Source organism: Eulemur rufifrons, chromosome 5 (assembly GCF_041146395.1).
Source record: "Eulemur rufifrons isolate Redbay chromosome 5, OSU_ERuf_1, whole genome shotgun sequence".
Taxonomy (NCBI): domain Eukaryota; kingdom Metazoa; phylum Chordata; class Mammalia; order Primates; family Lemuridae; genus Eulemur; species Eulemur rufifrons.
The window spans coordinates 38035972-38049093 of record NC_090987.1 but is presented as its reverse complement, the minus strand read 5'-3'; the positions used below and the strand labels follow the sequence as shown (position 1 = coordinate 38049093).

The 13122-nt window shown below is 38.3% G+C and overlaps 1 protein-coding gene across 3 annotated transcripts in view; it reads left to right on the top strand.

The window, feature by feature from the left end:
- PSMA8 (proteasome 20S subunit alpha 8) overlaps window positions 1–10762 on the top strand; it is a 28427-nt gene extending 17665 nt beyond the window's left edge. For all 3 annotated transcript variants that reach the window (XM_069468168.1, XM_069468167.1, XM_069468166.1), the window contains exons 4-7: window positions 1375–1497; window positions 3438–3557; window positions 3676–3738; window positions 10670–10762. In XM_069468168.1, the coding sequence (XP_069324269.1) occupies window positions 1375–1497; window positions 3438–3557; window positions 3676–3738; window positions 10670–10762 (399 nt within the window). The remainder of the gene's footprint in view (window positions 1–1374; window positions 1498–3437; window positions 3558–3675; window positions 3739–10669) is intronic.
- The last annotated feature ends 2360 nt before the right edge of the window (window positions 10763–13122 follow it).

The following is a 13122-nucleotide window of genomic DNA, read 5'->3' as shown; positions in this document are numbered from 1 at the left end:
AGATCATTTTGGCAGCAATGCTTCACTTATTATTAGAATTTTTCATTTGATAAGTATTAGGTTGGTGCAAAAGTAATTGCAGTTTTGGACTATGAATTTTAAATCATTATAGCCAGGCTTAAACACATTTTTATTAATCAAAAGAGGAACCATTACAATCAATACATTTTTGTCAATGAGAGGTAAGTTTGTTTATTCCCATAGCATAAAAATCCATGCTTCGGGATTCCACGAATTCTTGGAAAGCACATTCTGCATCCTCCTGGTTGTGGAAGCATTTTCCCTACAAAAAGTTGTCAAGATGCTTGAAGAAGTGGTGGTCAGTTGGCAAGAGGTCAGGTGAGTATGGCAGAGGAGGCAAAACTTCATAGCCCAATTCGTTCAGCTTTTGAAGCCGTTGTGTGACCTGTGGATGGACATTGTCATGGAGAAGAATTGGGCCCTTTCTGTTGACCAATGCCGGCTGCAGGCTTTGCAGTTTTCAGTGCATCTCATGGATTTGCTGGGCATATTTCTCCGATGGAATGGTTTCTCCAAGGTTCAGAAAGCTGTAGTGGATCAGACTGGCAGCAGACCACCAACAGTGACCATGACCTTTCTTCGGTGCAAGTTTGGCTTTGGGAAGTGTTTTGGAGCTTCTTCTCAGTCCAGCCACTGAGCTGGTCATCACTGGTTGTCGTATAAAATACACTTTTTGTCGCACGTCACAATTTGGTCGAGAAATGGTTTGTTGTTACTGCATACAATAAGAGATGATGACGCTTCAAAACCATGATTTTTTTGATTTTCAGACAGCTCATGAGGCACCCACTTACTGAGCTTTTTTACCTTTCCAATTTGTTTCAAATGCCAAATGACCTTAGGATAGTCAACGTTGAGTTCTTCAGCAACTTCTCCTGTAGTTATAAGAGGATCAGCTTCGATGATTGCTCTCAATTGGTCGTTGTCAACTTCTGATGGCCGGCCACTGCGCTCCTCATCTTTAAGCCTCTCGTCGTCTTCGCAAAAATTCTTGAACCACCAATGCACTGTACATTCGTTAGCAGTTCCTAGGCCAAATGCTTTGGTGTTGCAAGTTGCCTCTGCTACTTTACGATCCATTTTGAACTCGAATAAGAAAATCACTCGAATTTGCTTTTTGTCTAACATCATTTCCATAGTCTAAAATAAATATAAAGTAGACGGCAAGTAATAAGTCATTAGCAAAAAAAAAAAATGTAAAGCGAGAAATGTGCATTAAAATGATGCATAACATAACCACATTTATTTAAGAATGTATTCCTATATCAAATGGCAAATGTCAGCAATGCTAAAACCACAATTTTGAACCAACCTAATAATAGTGTTATCCTAAAAATACATTTTATTTTTCAGAAATATACCCAGAGCAATGGACGAAGACCTTTTGGTATTTCTGCCTTAATTGTAGGTTTTGATGATGATGGTATCCCAAGATTGTATCAGACAGATCCTTCTGGTACTTATCATGCTTGGAAGGTGAGTTAGAAATTTGTTAATATGTATATTTTTAGAAGTTGAGTAAATGTATTCACAGTAAATTCTTTTTTTTTTTTTTTTTTTTGGAGACAGAGTGTCGCTTTGTTGCCCTGGCTAGAGTGAGTGCCGTGGCATCAGCCTAGCTCACAGCAACCTCAAACTCCTGGGCTTAAGCGATCCTACTGCCTCAGCCTCCCGAGTAGCTGGGACTACAGGCATGCGCCACTATGCCCGGCTAATTTTTTCTATATATATTTTAGTTGGCCAGATAATTTCTTTCTATTTTTAGTAGAGACGGGGTCTCGCTCTTGCTCAGGCTGATCTCGAACTCCTGACCTTGAGCGATCCACCCGCCTCGGCCTCCCAGAGTGCTAGGATTACAGGCGTGAGCCACCGCGCCCGGCCCACAGTAAATTCTTTATTGCTTTCAGGAACATGACAAAATTTTGTTGCATTAAAATACTGATCACCACCGTCCTCATAAAATACTGATCATGGGCCGGGTGCGGTGGCTCACACCTATAGTCCTAGCACTCTGGGAGGCCGAGGTGGTTGGATCATTTGAGCTCAGGAGTTTGAGACCAGCCTGAGCAAGAGCGAGACCCCATCTCTACTAAAAATAGAAAGAAATTATCTGGACAACTAAAAATATATAGAGAAAAAATTAGCGGGGTGTGGTGGTGCATGCCTGTAATCCCAGCTACTCGGGAGGCTGAGGCAGTAGGATCGCTTAAGCCCAGGAGTTTGAGATTACTGTGAGCGAGGCTGAAGCCACAGCACTCTAGTCCGGGGAACAGAGCGAGACTCTGTCGAGAGAGAGAGAATGAGAATAGCCTACAGAATGGGAGAAAATATTTGCAAATTATATATCTGACAAAAGACTAATATCCACGATCTACAAGGAACTCAAACAAATCAGCAAGAAAAAAACAAATCCATTAAAAAGTGAGCAAAAAACATGAACAGACATTTTTCAAAAGAAGATATGTAAATGGCCAACAAACATATCTATCACTAATTATCAGGGAAATGTAAATTAAAACCACAATGAGATATCACCTTATCCCTATCAGAATGGCCATTATTAAAAATTAAAAAAGCAGTAGATGCTGACACAAATGCAGTGAAAAGGGAATGCTTACATGCTGTTGGTGGAAATGTAAACTAGTACAGCCTCTATGGAAAACAGTATGAAGACTCCTCAGAGAACTAAAAGTAGACCTACCATTCAATCTAGCCGTCCCACTATTGAGTATCTACCAAAGGTAAAGAAGTCATTATATCAAAAAGACACATGCACTTATATATTTATTGCAACACAGTTCACAATTGGAAAGATAAGGAATCAACCTAAGTGCCTGTTATCTGTTGAGTGGATAAAGAAAATGTGGTATGTGTATACCGTGGAATACTACCCAGCCATAAGAGGGTGAAATAATGTCTTTCACAGAACTTGGATAGAACTGGAAGCCATAATCCTAAGTGAAGTATCTCAGGAATGGAAAAACAAATACCACATATACTCACTTATAAATAGGAGCTAAGTCATACAGAGTGGTATAATAGACTGTGGAGAGTCAGAAGGTGGGAGGATAAAGAATCAAAAATTACCCATTGGATACAATGTATGCCATTTAGTAACAGTTACACTGAAAGCCCTGACTTCAGCACTGTGCAGTCATCCATGTATCAAAAAACCACTTGTACCCCCTAAATATAGTGAAATAAAAAAATGTTTAAAGTCATGCTACCATTATAAATTATTCATACAGTAACCAAATAAGCTGCTGAAATGTTTGCTAAGTTTTCAAATCTACAATTTTCATTTTGTAATTCTATTAAGGAATACTGGAGTAAACCCCAAACCCCTAAACTTCACTTAGTAACCATAAATTCATCCATATTGCAGTAATTTTAATAATTATCTTTAATTTTTGAAGGCAAATGCAATAGGCCGAAGTGCTAAAACTGTTCGAGAATTTCTGGAAAAGAATTACACAGAAGATGTGATAGCAGATGACAATGAAGCTATCAAATTAGCAATAAGAGCTTTGCTAGAAGTAAGTGATCTAATAAAGCATATACAGAAGAGCATGATTTTTTTTTTCTCATCCATTTTTGTTTATTAAACACAAAATCTGCTGAAGTAATTCTCACATTGTACTTGTTCTACATTAGGTTGTCCAGTCTGGTGGAAAAAACATTGAACTTGCTATAATAAGAAGAAATCAACCTTTGAAGGTAAGTCATTATCCAAAGCAGAAAAAATATCTGTATTATAAAGTGTTTTGACAAAAGTTAAAATGTTGTTAATACCTGTGAATCTTCATTATAAGCATGAAACATCCATTAGCATCAAGTGACACCATGATTATTTCTGTTTTATTTCTGTAAGCTAATATTCATTTATATGTGCTTATGATTAGCAGTTAATAAATCCTATCCTTTTATAAAGACCTACAGGTGCTGAGATTTCTGTGTAGGCTTACCCATTTTGTATACATTTCTCTTAGTAGGAGTCCCTACTGAGTCTGTCCTACATGGTGCTCAGTATTCCATATTCTCTGTCGAATTTCATTCCTGGCATTATATAGAGAGCACTTACTCTTCCTGTCTTTGCAGATCTTCTAAAATCAAGATATGCTTTCAGCTAGTGTCATTCAGCTGCCATTTTTAAATAATGCTGGCCCTCCAGGCTTCTGACATAATGTTATCCTTCATTATGTCAAAGGACCTCTCCATTTCTGTTTGTCTACTGGTTTTTATCTGTTTTCTTTACTTTTCTTTTGAACGTGCTTTGAGCTTCTCTAAGGCTTAAACTTTAATTCCTAGCATGATAGCCTTTCTATATTTCTTTCTGGCAAGTCTAATTATTATTTGCATACCTTTTGTCAGCCATTACGGGTTAAAACTGCTGGACCAAAAAATAAACTATTCGAAATAATTGTGTTAGAGGACTCATTGCTCATTGAAAGAGCATTTGAAATATGCTTCACTGTTGTTCATCAGGTACAACTGTAAAGTATAGTTTGCCAGCTAGCTTTCTTCAGCTGAGATTGTGCACAATCACTCAAAGCATGAGAAACTATATTTAAAAGATTGTTTTACATTTACCTTTTCTTTGGTTTGAAGGAAAATATTTCAAGGAGAAATAGTGCCAAAATTAATGCTTTGTGGAAAAATGGGGGTTTTTTTGCTTTTGTGTTTGGTCATCGTTGTTTTGACACCACTTCTTGGCTTTTATTATTTAACCGACAGATATGATATGAGGATAAGATAGCAGCAGAATAATAAATAAGAGAAATGGGGACAGGGCAATGGAGTCTGCCTCTGCCAGCCCCACATAAATAACAGGGTGCTAAGCATGGAGTGTGGAGATGGGTACTAGGCCAGCTGCCAAGGGCCCAGGGGCAGAGGCAGCAACACCACAGGGGCACAGAAACCACTGAGGCCAGAAGTGCTTCTTTAGACCCATCACACACACATGTACACACATGTATAGACATAAATACACACAAACACAGAGTTATAGGTATATTTTTACTTACGAGTGGTAGAATGGTGTGTGTACTGGCAGCAGTGTTATATTATCATTCCACATAGTCTTTCAGGATAGTCTGGGTAGTGAATAGGACACATGCTTCGGAAATAGTAGACCTGTGTTTTAAGTGTAGATTTGCATAGACCTGGCTTTTAAGTTCCCACAGATATATTTGTTTAACAGCATGACCTTGAGCAAGTTGTTCTTATATTCAGTTTTCAGTTGTCTTGTGTACAAAATGAAGCTAACACTAACTACATCAAAGGGCTGTTGTAATAAGTAAATGAAATAGCCATGAGATATTACAATGTAATAAAGTACACAGGAAATGTAATGTGCTTGAATCACCCCGAAACCATCCCCCCCACCAGTCCATGGAAAAATTGTCTTCCATCAAACCAGTCCCTGGTACCAAAGGGGCTGGGGTCCACTGTCTAAGTCTTTGTTATAAAGGAATACCTGAGGCTGAGTAATCTATAAAGAGAAGAGGTTCCCTGGTACCAAAGGGGCTGGGGTCCACTGTCTAAGTCTTTGTTATAAAGGAATACCTGAGGCTGAGTAATCTATAAAGAGAAGAGGTTTATTTGGCTCATAGTTCTCCAGGCTGTCCAAGAAGCATGGCACCAGCATCTGCTTCTGGGGAGGAATTCAGGTTACTTCCACTCATGGCAGAAGGCAAAGGGGAGCCCATGTGTGCAGAGATCACATGGTGAGAGAGCAGAAGCAAGAGAAAGAGGAGGAGATGCCAGGCTCTTTTCAACAACCAGTTCTCATGGGAGCTAAGAGTGAGAACTCACTCACTCCCTTGAGAATGGCACCAAGCCATTCATGAGGGATTTTCCCCCACAATCAAAATACCTCCACCCAGGCCCGTCTCCAACACTGGGGATCAAATTTCAAGATGAGGCTTGATTGAGTGTGGAAGCAAAAGTGACCCCATCTTGGATGCTAATCTACCATGTTGACTTCTAATTAACTCTAGTCCCATGAATGCCTTCTGATTTCTATTTTATTTACTGTCTTTAGTGTGAGTACATGTACTCACTATAAATCTTGCCTTTAGATCAAAGCAACCTTTTTGTTATCACACAAATTACAGGCTGTGACATATACAGCATTCTTGACTGTTCTGGAGGATTGCCCTTAATTGTCTTGGTGGAGCACATATAGCCTTTCCCCAAACCCTGGGTCTGGGGAATAATACTGCCTAAGATCTACGTATCTTACGGCCATCCAAAACCATGCTTCTGTCTGTAAGTTCCCCCAATAAGACACCCTTTACTGGCAAAGTGGATTTTGTTTGTCTGCCTCATTCTTTGCTTTCTCTGCTCCTTTGGCATTCGGCGGGTGCTTTGCATATACAGCCCTTTCATGGAACAGTGGGGTCAAACAAGCCATATCCAAACCACAGCAAGGGGAGACAAACATTCAGTCCTTAGCATAGCTTCAGTTTAAAAGAAAAACCTAAAATAACAGTTATTGGAGTTTTCCCCAGTAAAAAAGCAAGTCTTGCCCCACCCCCTGATAATTGTGTAGGAATTCCATTATAGTTAACCCTTGAACAACATAGGTTTGAACTGCTTGGGGCCACTTATACATGGATTTTTTTTCAATAAATATGTTGGAAAAATTTGTGGACATTTGTGACCATTTAAAAATACTTGCAGACCAACCACATAGCCTACAAATATTGAAAAAATTAAGAAAAAGCTAAATATGAGGCCGGGTGCGGTGGCTCACGCCTGTAATCTTGGCACTCTGGGAGGCCGAGGCAGGTGGATTGTTTGAGCTCAGGAGTTCAAGACCAGCCTGAGCAAGAGTGAGACCCCATCTCTACTAAAGAAATAGAAAGAAATTAGCTGGACAACTAAAAATATATAGAAAAAATTAGCCAGGCAGGGTGGCGCATGCCTGTAGTCCCAGCTACATGGGAGGCTGAGGATTGCTTTAGCCCGGGAGTTTGAGGTTGCTGTGAGCTAGGGTGATGCCACGGCACTCTAGCTCGGGCAACAGAATGAGACTGTCTCAAAAAAAAAAAAAAAAAAAGCTAAATATGTCATGAATGCAAAAAAATGTAGATACTAGTCTATTTTATCATTTACTACCAGAAAATATACACAGATCTATTATGCAAAGTTGAAAATTTGTGAAAACTTACGCATACAGACACTTAACAGACAATACATGATATTATTTGCAGTTGAGACAAATATAAACAAGTGTAAAGATGCAGTATTAAATGATATCTACATAAAATGAACTACAATAATAGAATACATAATATTAAATAATTTCATAGCCACCTTCTGTTGCTATTGCAGTGAGCTCAACTGTTATGATTATCCACTTAAATCACCATGTGATGCTGATCATCTCTGTGTGAACAGTTCATCTCTCCAGTAAATTGTGTATCATAGTCAAAAGCAATCTCTTACAACTCTCATGTCTTTTTCATCATGTTTAATACAATATCATAAACCTTGAATAACACCATGGGACCCATACAAAGTTCCACTAGTGATGCTGAAAGTGCTCCCAAGAAGCAGAGAAAAGTCATGACATTACAAGAAAAAGGTGAATTGCTTGATATGTACTGTAGGTTGAGGTCTGCAGTTGCTCATCATTTCAGAGAGACAATTCATCTTGTAAACAGATAGCATAAAACTCAAGAGTATTGATAAATACAGTATAGTACTATAAATGTATTTTCTCTTCCTTGTGATTTTCTTAATAACATTTTTCTATAGCTTTATTGTAAGAATACAGTATATAATATATACAACATATAAAATATGTGTTAATACAAAATGTATTGTTATCAGTAAGGCCTCTGGTCAGAAGTGAGTTGTTAGTAGTTAAGTTTTGGAGGAGTCAAAAGTTATCCTCAGATTTTTGACTACATAGTAGTCAGTGTCTCTAACCGCCATGTTGTACAAGGGTCAGTTTCCCCTGCTATATATGTAGAGCTTTCAATTGAGTTTTCAGTGCCTTACTCTTAAATACAACTATACAAGTTTCACCAAGGATCTCTAGATATTATGAAAAGTAAACTAAAACAGAGAGAAAAAGGACTTAACAATAGACCGGGCATGGTGGTTCAGGCCTATAATCCTAGCACTTTGGGAGGCTGAGGCAGAAGGATCACTTGAGGCCAAGAGTTGAAGACCAGCCTGAGCAACAGAGCAAGACCCTATCTCTACAAAAAATAAAAAGTTAGCCAAGTGTGGTGGCACATACCTATAGTCCCAGCTAGTTGGGAGGCTGAGGTAGGAGGACAGTTTGAGCCCAGGAGTTTGAGGATGCAGTGAGCTATGATGACACCATTGCAGTCTACCCGGGCAACACAGCAAGACCTTGTCTCAAAAAAAAAGGACTTAACAATTATAGAGACATTACCGCATTACAGGACCCAGAGGAAATCTAAAATAGCAGTAAAACTTGTGATTAATAACCTCAGAGAGATGAGAGAATATAAAAAATGAGACATTCAGAGAATCCAAAGTGCTCTTGGAAATCCAGAATATAATGTCCAGAATTAAAAGTTTAGAATTAAAAAGAAAATAAGGACCGGGCGCGGTGGCTGACATCTGTAATCCTAGCACTCTGAGAGGCCGAGGTGGGTGGATCGCTCGAGGTCAGGAATTCGAGACCAGCCTGAGCAAGAGCAAGACCCCGACCCCATCTCTACTAAAAATAGAAAGAAATGATCTGGCCAACTAAAATATATATAGAAAAAAATTAGCCGGGCATGGTGGTGCATGGCTGTAGTCCCAGCTACTCGGGAGGCTGAGGCAGGAGGATTGCTTGAGCCCAGGCGTCTGAGGTTGCTGTGAGCTAGGCTGATGCCACGGCACTCACTCTAGCCCGGGCAACAAAGTGAGACTCTGTCTTAAAAAAAAAAAAAAGAAAATAAGGAAATCACCCAGAAAAAAAAAAAAAAAAAAAAACCATGACGTCTAGAGATGAACAATCAAAAAAGATCAGTTGGAAGATCAGCATATAAGGCCCAGCCTGTAATGAAGAAAGAAAAAAAGATATGAGAATAAAAATTATCAAGGAAATAATAGAAGAGAATTTCCTAGAACTGTAGGACATGAGTCACCAGGTACTCAGCATGGTGCATAGGTGTTTCATCAAGAAGTTTCAGAACAGCAGAGATGGAGTAGGGTGGGGATCAGGAAGACACGTAATCCTAGGAAGTCGGTGGATAGTATCTGAAATGAAATAAAGAAAGAAATAGCAGTAAAAGCCTAATAGATATATGAAGGTGACACCAAAGGGAACAGTCAGAATAGTTGAATGTGGTTGCCTGTGAATAGTAAATTAAGGGTTGGAGGTGATGTAGGGTGGGTAGAGCAAGGGACCACTATATTTCATTATAAGCTTTTAGTGTCATTTGATTTTTTATAATTATGTGCATGTAGCACAGGAGTTAGTTTGATGTAGTTGGCTATCTCCTTAATTTCAACATGTTAACTACACTGGACCCAATTTTAAGAAGGCTCTTTGACTCTTCCCCAGGTAATGTCATATCACTTTATTCAGGTTTTTGTTATAAGGTAACAATCTATTTATATGTCTGTTTTTTCCATAAGCTGTGGACTCCCTAATGGCAGGCAAGAACTATATTATTCCATTTTATGTTCAGAGCCCATGGCACTCTCAGTAATTGCTTGATGGGTAACTTCACTTCATAAAATGTTCAGGTGTCTTTTACATAGATTATTGACAAATACAGGCTTTCTGACACACATCTTATTAGTGAAATGGAAAGAATTCTGGAGTTGAAACAAGAGTCAGAGCACCTAATCTTTAATCCCTCCTCAATTTTCAGCCAAATAATTTAACTCTGTGAATCTCAGTTTCCTTATATGTAAAATCTGGGGATGGACTAATTGCTAAAATTCATTTATCAGTTTCATAGATATCTCTTTTCAGTATTAAGATCATTAAACTTAGGTGTCCCTATATAACGTCTTAACTTCAATGAATTAGTCTTATAACCACAATCCTGTAATCTTGGACATACTTGTAAGCAGTACAACAGAAAAGCAAAATACATAGCCAATTCTTAGAAAATAAAAACTCTTTTTGCTTCCTACTTAGTGAGGGAGACATAAACAAAGCAGTGTAAATCATCCTTCCCACCTCTTTGACTGTTCTATGGGCCAATAAAACAGTTAAACCCTGTCAGAGAATCACACAGTATGATGGAATCAGGGGAGTTCAGTAATGGGTTGTTTGCTTATGAATAGAACTAAGCTTTGCATTAAAAAATGGTTTTAGAGTTGTATGCATATATAGGATATATTAATATAATGCAGTATCACCTTTTGCCCTGCTTTCCTTTTTAGCACAATGATAGTGGACATTTCGGAGGTCTGGTTTTGAGCATAATTGTTACAAGTATGTTGCTTTTGAACCTTTTAAAACATTTCATTGTATATTTGAAGGTATAAAATATAAAGTTATAGACAGAAAATATAAACTTATAAAATATTAACACTCCCACTGCTTCACTTGACCAGCCTTAAAAACATAGAATAAAATATTAGATTTCTTCATATTATAAATATTTCAATGTTATTGGAATAATTAAAATTTGTTCTTTAAAATTTGTTCTCTTTTCAGATGTTCAGCGCTAAAGAAATTGAATTACAAGTAACTGAAATAGAAAAGGAAAAGGAAGAAGCAGAGAAGAAAAAATCAAAGAAGTCTATCTAATTCTTAAGATGACCACTGGGAGTTTTAATGTTTTGTTGTACTGCTTGGAATTGTTTAGTGAAGTTTTGGAGGAAGTAAGTTACTTTGCAGCATTACATTTATTAGTTGTGTGCTGTTTTGAGGATGCCAGATTTGTGTCTGTCTTCATTCTGTTACGTAGTCAAACATGGGTTAGTGTGAAGATTTTCTTTGAAAGGAGATTTCAGTAATTGTTGAAAGCAGTCATAATTCCACATAAACCTGAGACTATATAACTTGTCCAGTGTGTTACTTTTCTTCATATATGCAAATTTAATTAAGAAAAAAATTTTAATTTTAAAAAATTAATAATTTGGTGGTTTGAATATTGACTGTCAGTTAAAGAGATACAACTATTCCAAAATAAACCAGATATAATATTGAGCTGCATTTCTCGATGAATGACAAAAATATCCTTGTACTGGTGAATTCTCAAAATTTTGTTAGAGTTGCTTTCATGTTTCAATATTTTGTCATATTTATTTTACCTTTTTCATTTTGTAAATTGTAATATTTTGTTTACAGAACAAATATTAAAGGCTAATCCAAACAAGCTATTAAAGTGTGGTAAGAGGTTATAAGGGCATATTAACAAGATGCTATATGAAAACAAGGAAATAAATTAATATATGTAATTTTTAGTTTAGATTTTTTATTTTATCTCACTTATGTCCAGAATGTTAGATTTGTTACATGTTCCATGAAATATCTGAGTGCTTGACATTGTGCTAGGCTTACTGGGAGGAACAAGAGAAACAGAAAAAGTGATCCCTGCCCACAGAGAGAATTTAATCCAATAGCCCATGAAAGGGACGTGCTTCATGCCTGTAATGAGTTTATGTTTTTGAAAACAGAGGACATTAATAGGCATAAAAACAAAAGCCCATATACTTTATTATTTTAGAGCTTTGTCTTTCTTTTTTTAATGTTCTTTTTGAAAACGAGGAGAGAGGTTGAGTTTTTGCAGAAGAATGAAAAGCTTAGGGGAGATGGTAAAGAAAAGAATCAGCATGGGTTAGCAGCTATCATAGGAAGCTCTCAGCCACTGATGGTTGTAGTGCTTTGACGAGAGGGTAAAGAGCAGAGCCAGAGCTTTAAGAGATATAAAGTCTTTACAGGGCTGCCTCACTGGTGTTCATCTTGGATCAAATTCCTGGCCTTCTGCTGCTGCACTTCGGTTCCTCATATGTAAAGACCATGGGCATTTTCTAGGGCTGAATGTACAGCTCTAATTGCCTTCCTAGTTTCACTGGACCCATGGAATTTTGTGACTCCCCATACCTCTTCTTTCTAAAGTTTAGAATCAAAGCCAAATACTTGTTCCCTGATCCCCTGCTGGCCCTGCTTGGCTTTCCAGAAGCAAAAGAAGGGAGTGAGACCACCCTGTCTCCCAGTTTCCACCTCTGATCCTAAGGACAGGACATTCTACACCTCTGGATGGATTTGGCTAAAAATAGATATAGTGTTAATGGCTTTCTTCTAAATCACAGCCCAGCTCTGTGGATCTCCGTATTTCCTATCTGGGGGGAAAAGGGACACGTCATCTAAAGCATGTGGTTATGGCCAGGTGCAGTGGCTCATGCCTGTAGTCCCAGCTACTCAGGAGGCTGAGGCAGGAGGATCCCTTAAGCCGGGGAGTTCGAGGTTGCAGTGAGCTGTGATCGCACCACTGCACTCTGCACTCCAGCCTAGGCAGCAGTGTGAGACCCTGTCTCTAAGAAAAGGGATATGGTTGTAATTCCATCCCTTATTTTTACTTGACAAGTAATGATAAGATATCATAGTCACTACATGCCAGACATGGTTTTGAGTTCTTTCCAAATACTAACTCATTTAATTCTCTTAATAATTCTCATGAAACAAATTATGTGCCTTATGCCCGTGGTGTTGATGCTTATAGTGCTTTGCCACCACAACTGTCCATCAGAATGGAAACATTTGTTATTTCTCACCAATGTCCCTCACAAGGATATGTCATGAGAGGCAAGAGAGTTTTTATCTCACTGGCTTTATTCCTCCTGTTATTCTCAGATATCAGAGTCTGATTGATTTTTGCTTGACTGATTTATTTTACTTTGGAATTTTTTTTTTTTTTTTTTTTTTTGAGACAGAGTCTTACTCTGTTGCCTGAGCTAGAGTGTCGTGGCATCAGCCTAGCTCACAGCAACCTCAAACTCCTGGGCTCAAGCGATCCTTCTGCCTCAGCCTCCCGAGTGGCTGGGACTACAGGCATGCGCCACCATGCCCGGCTAATTTTTTCTATATATATTTTTTAGTTGTCCAGCTAATTCTCTTTCTATTTTTAGTAGAGATGGGGGGGGGTCTCACTCTTGCTCAGGCTG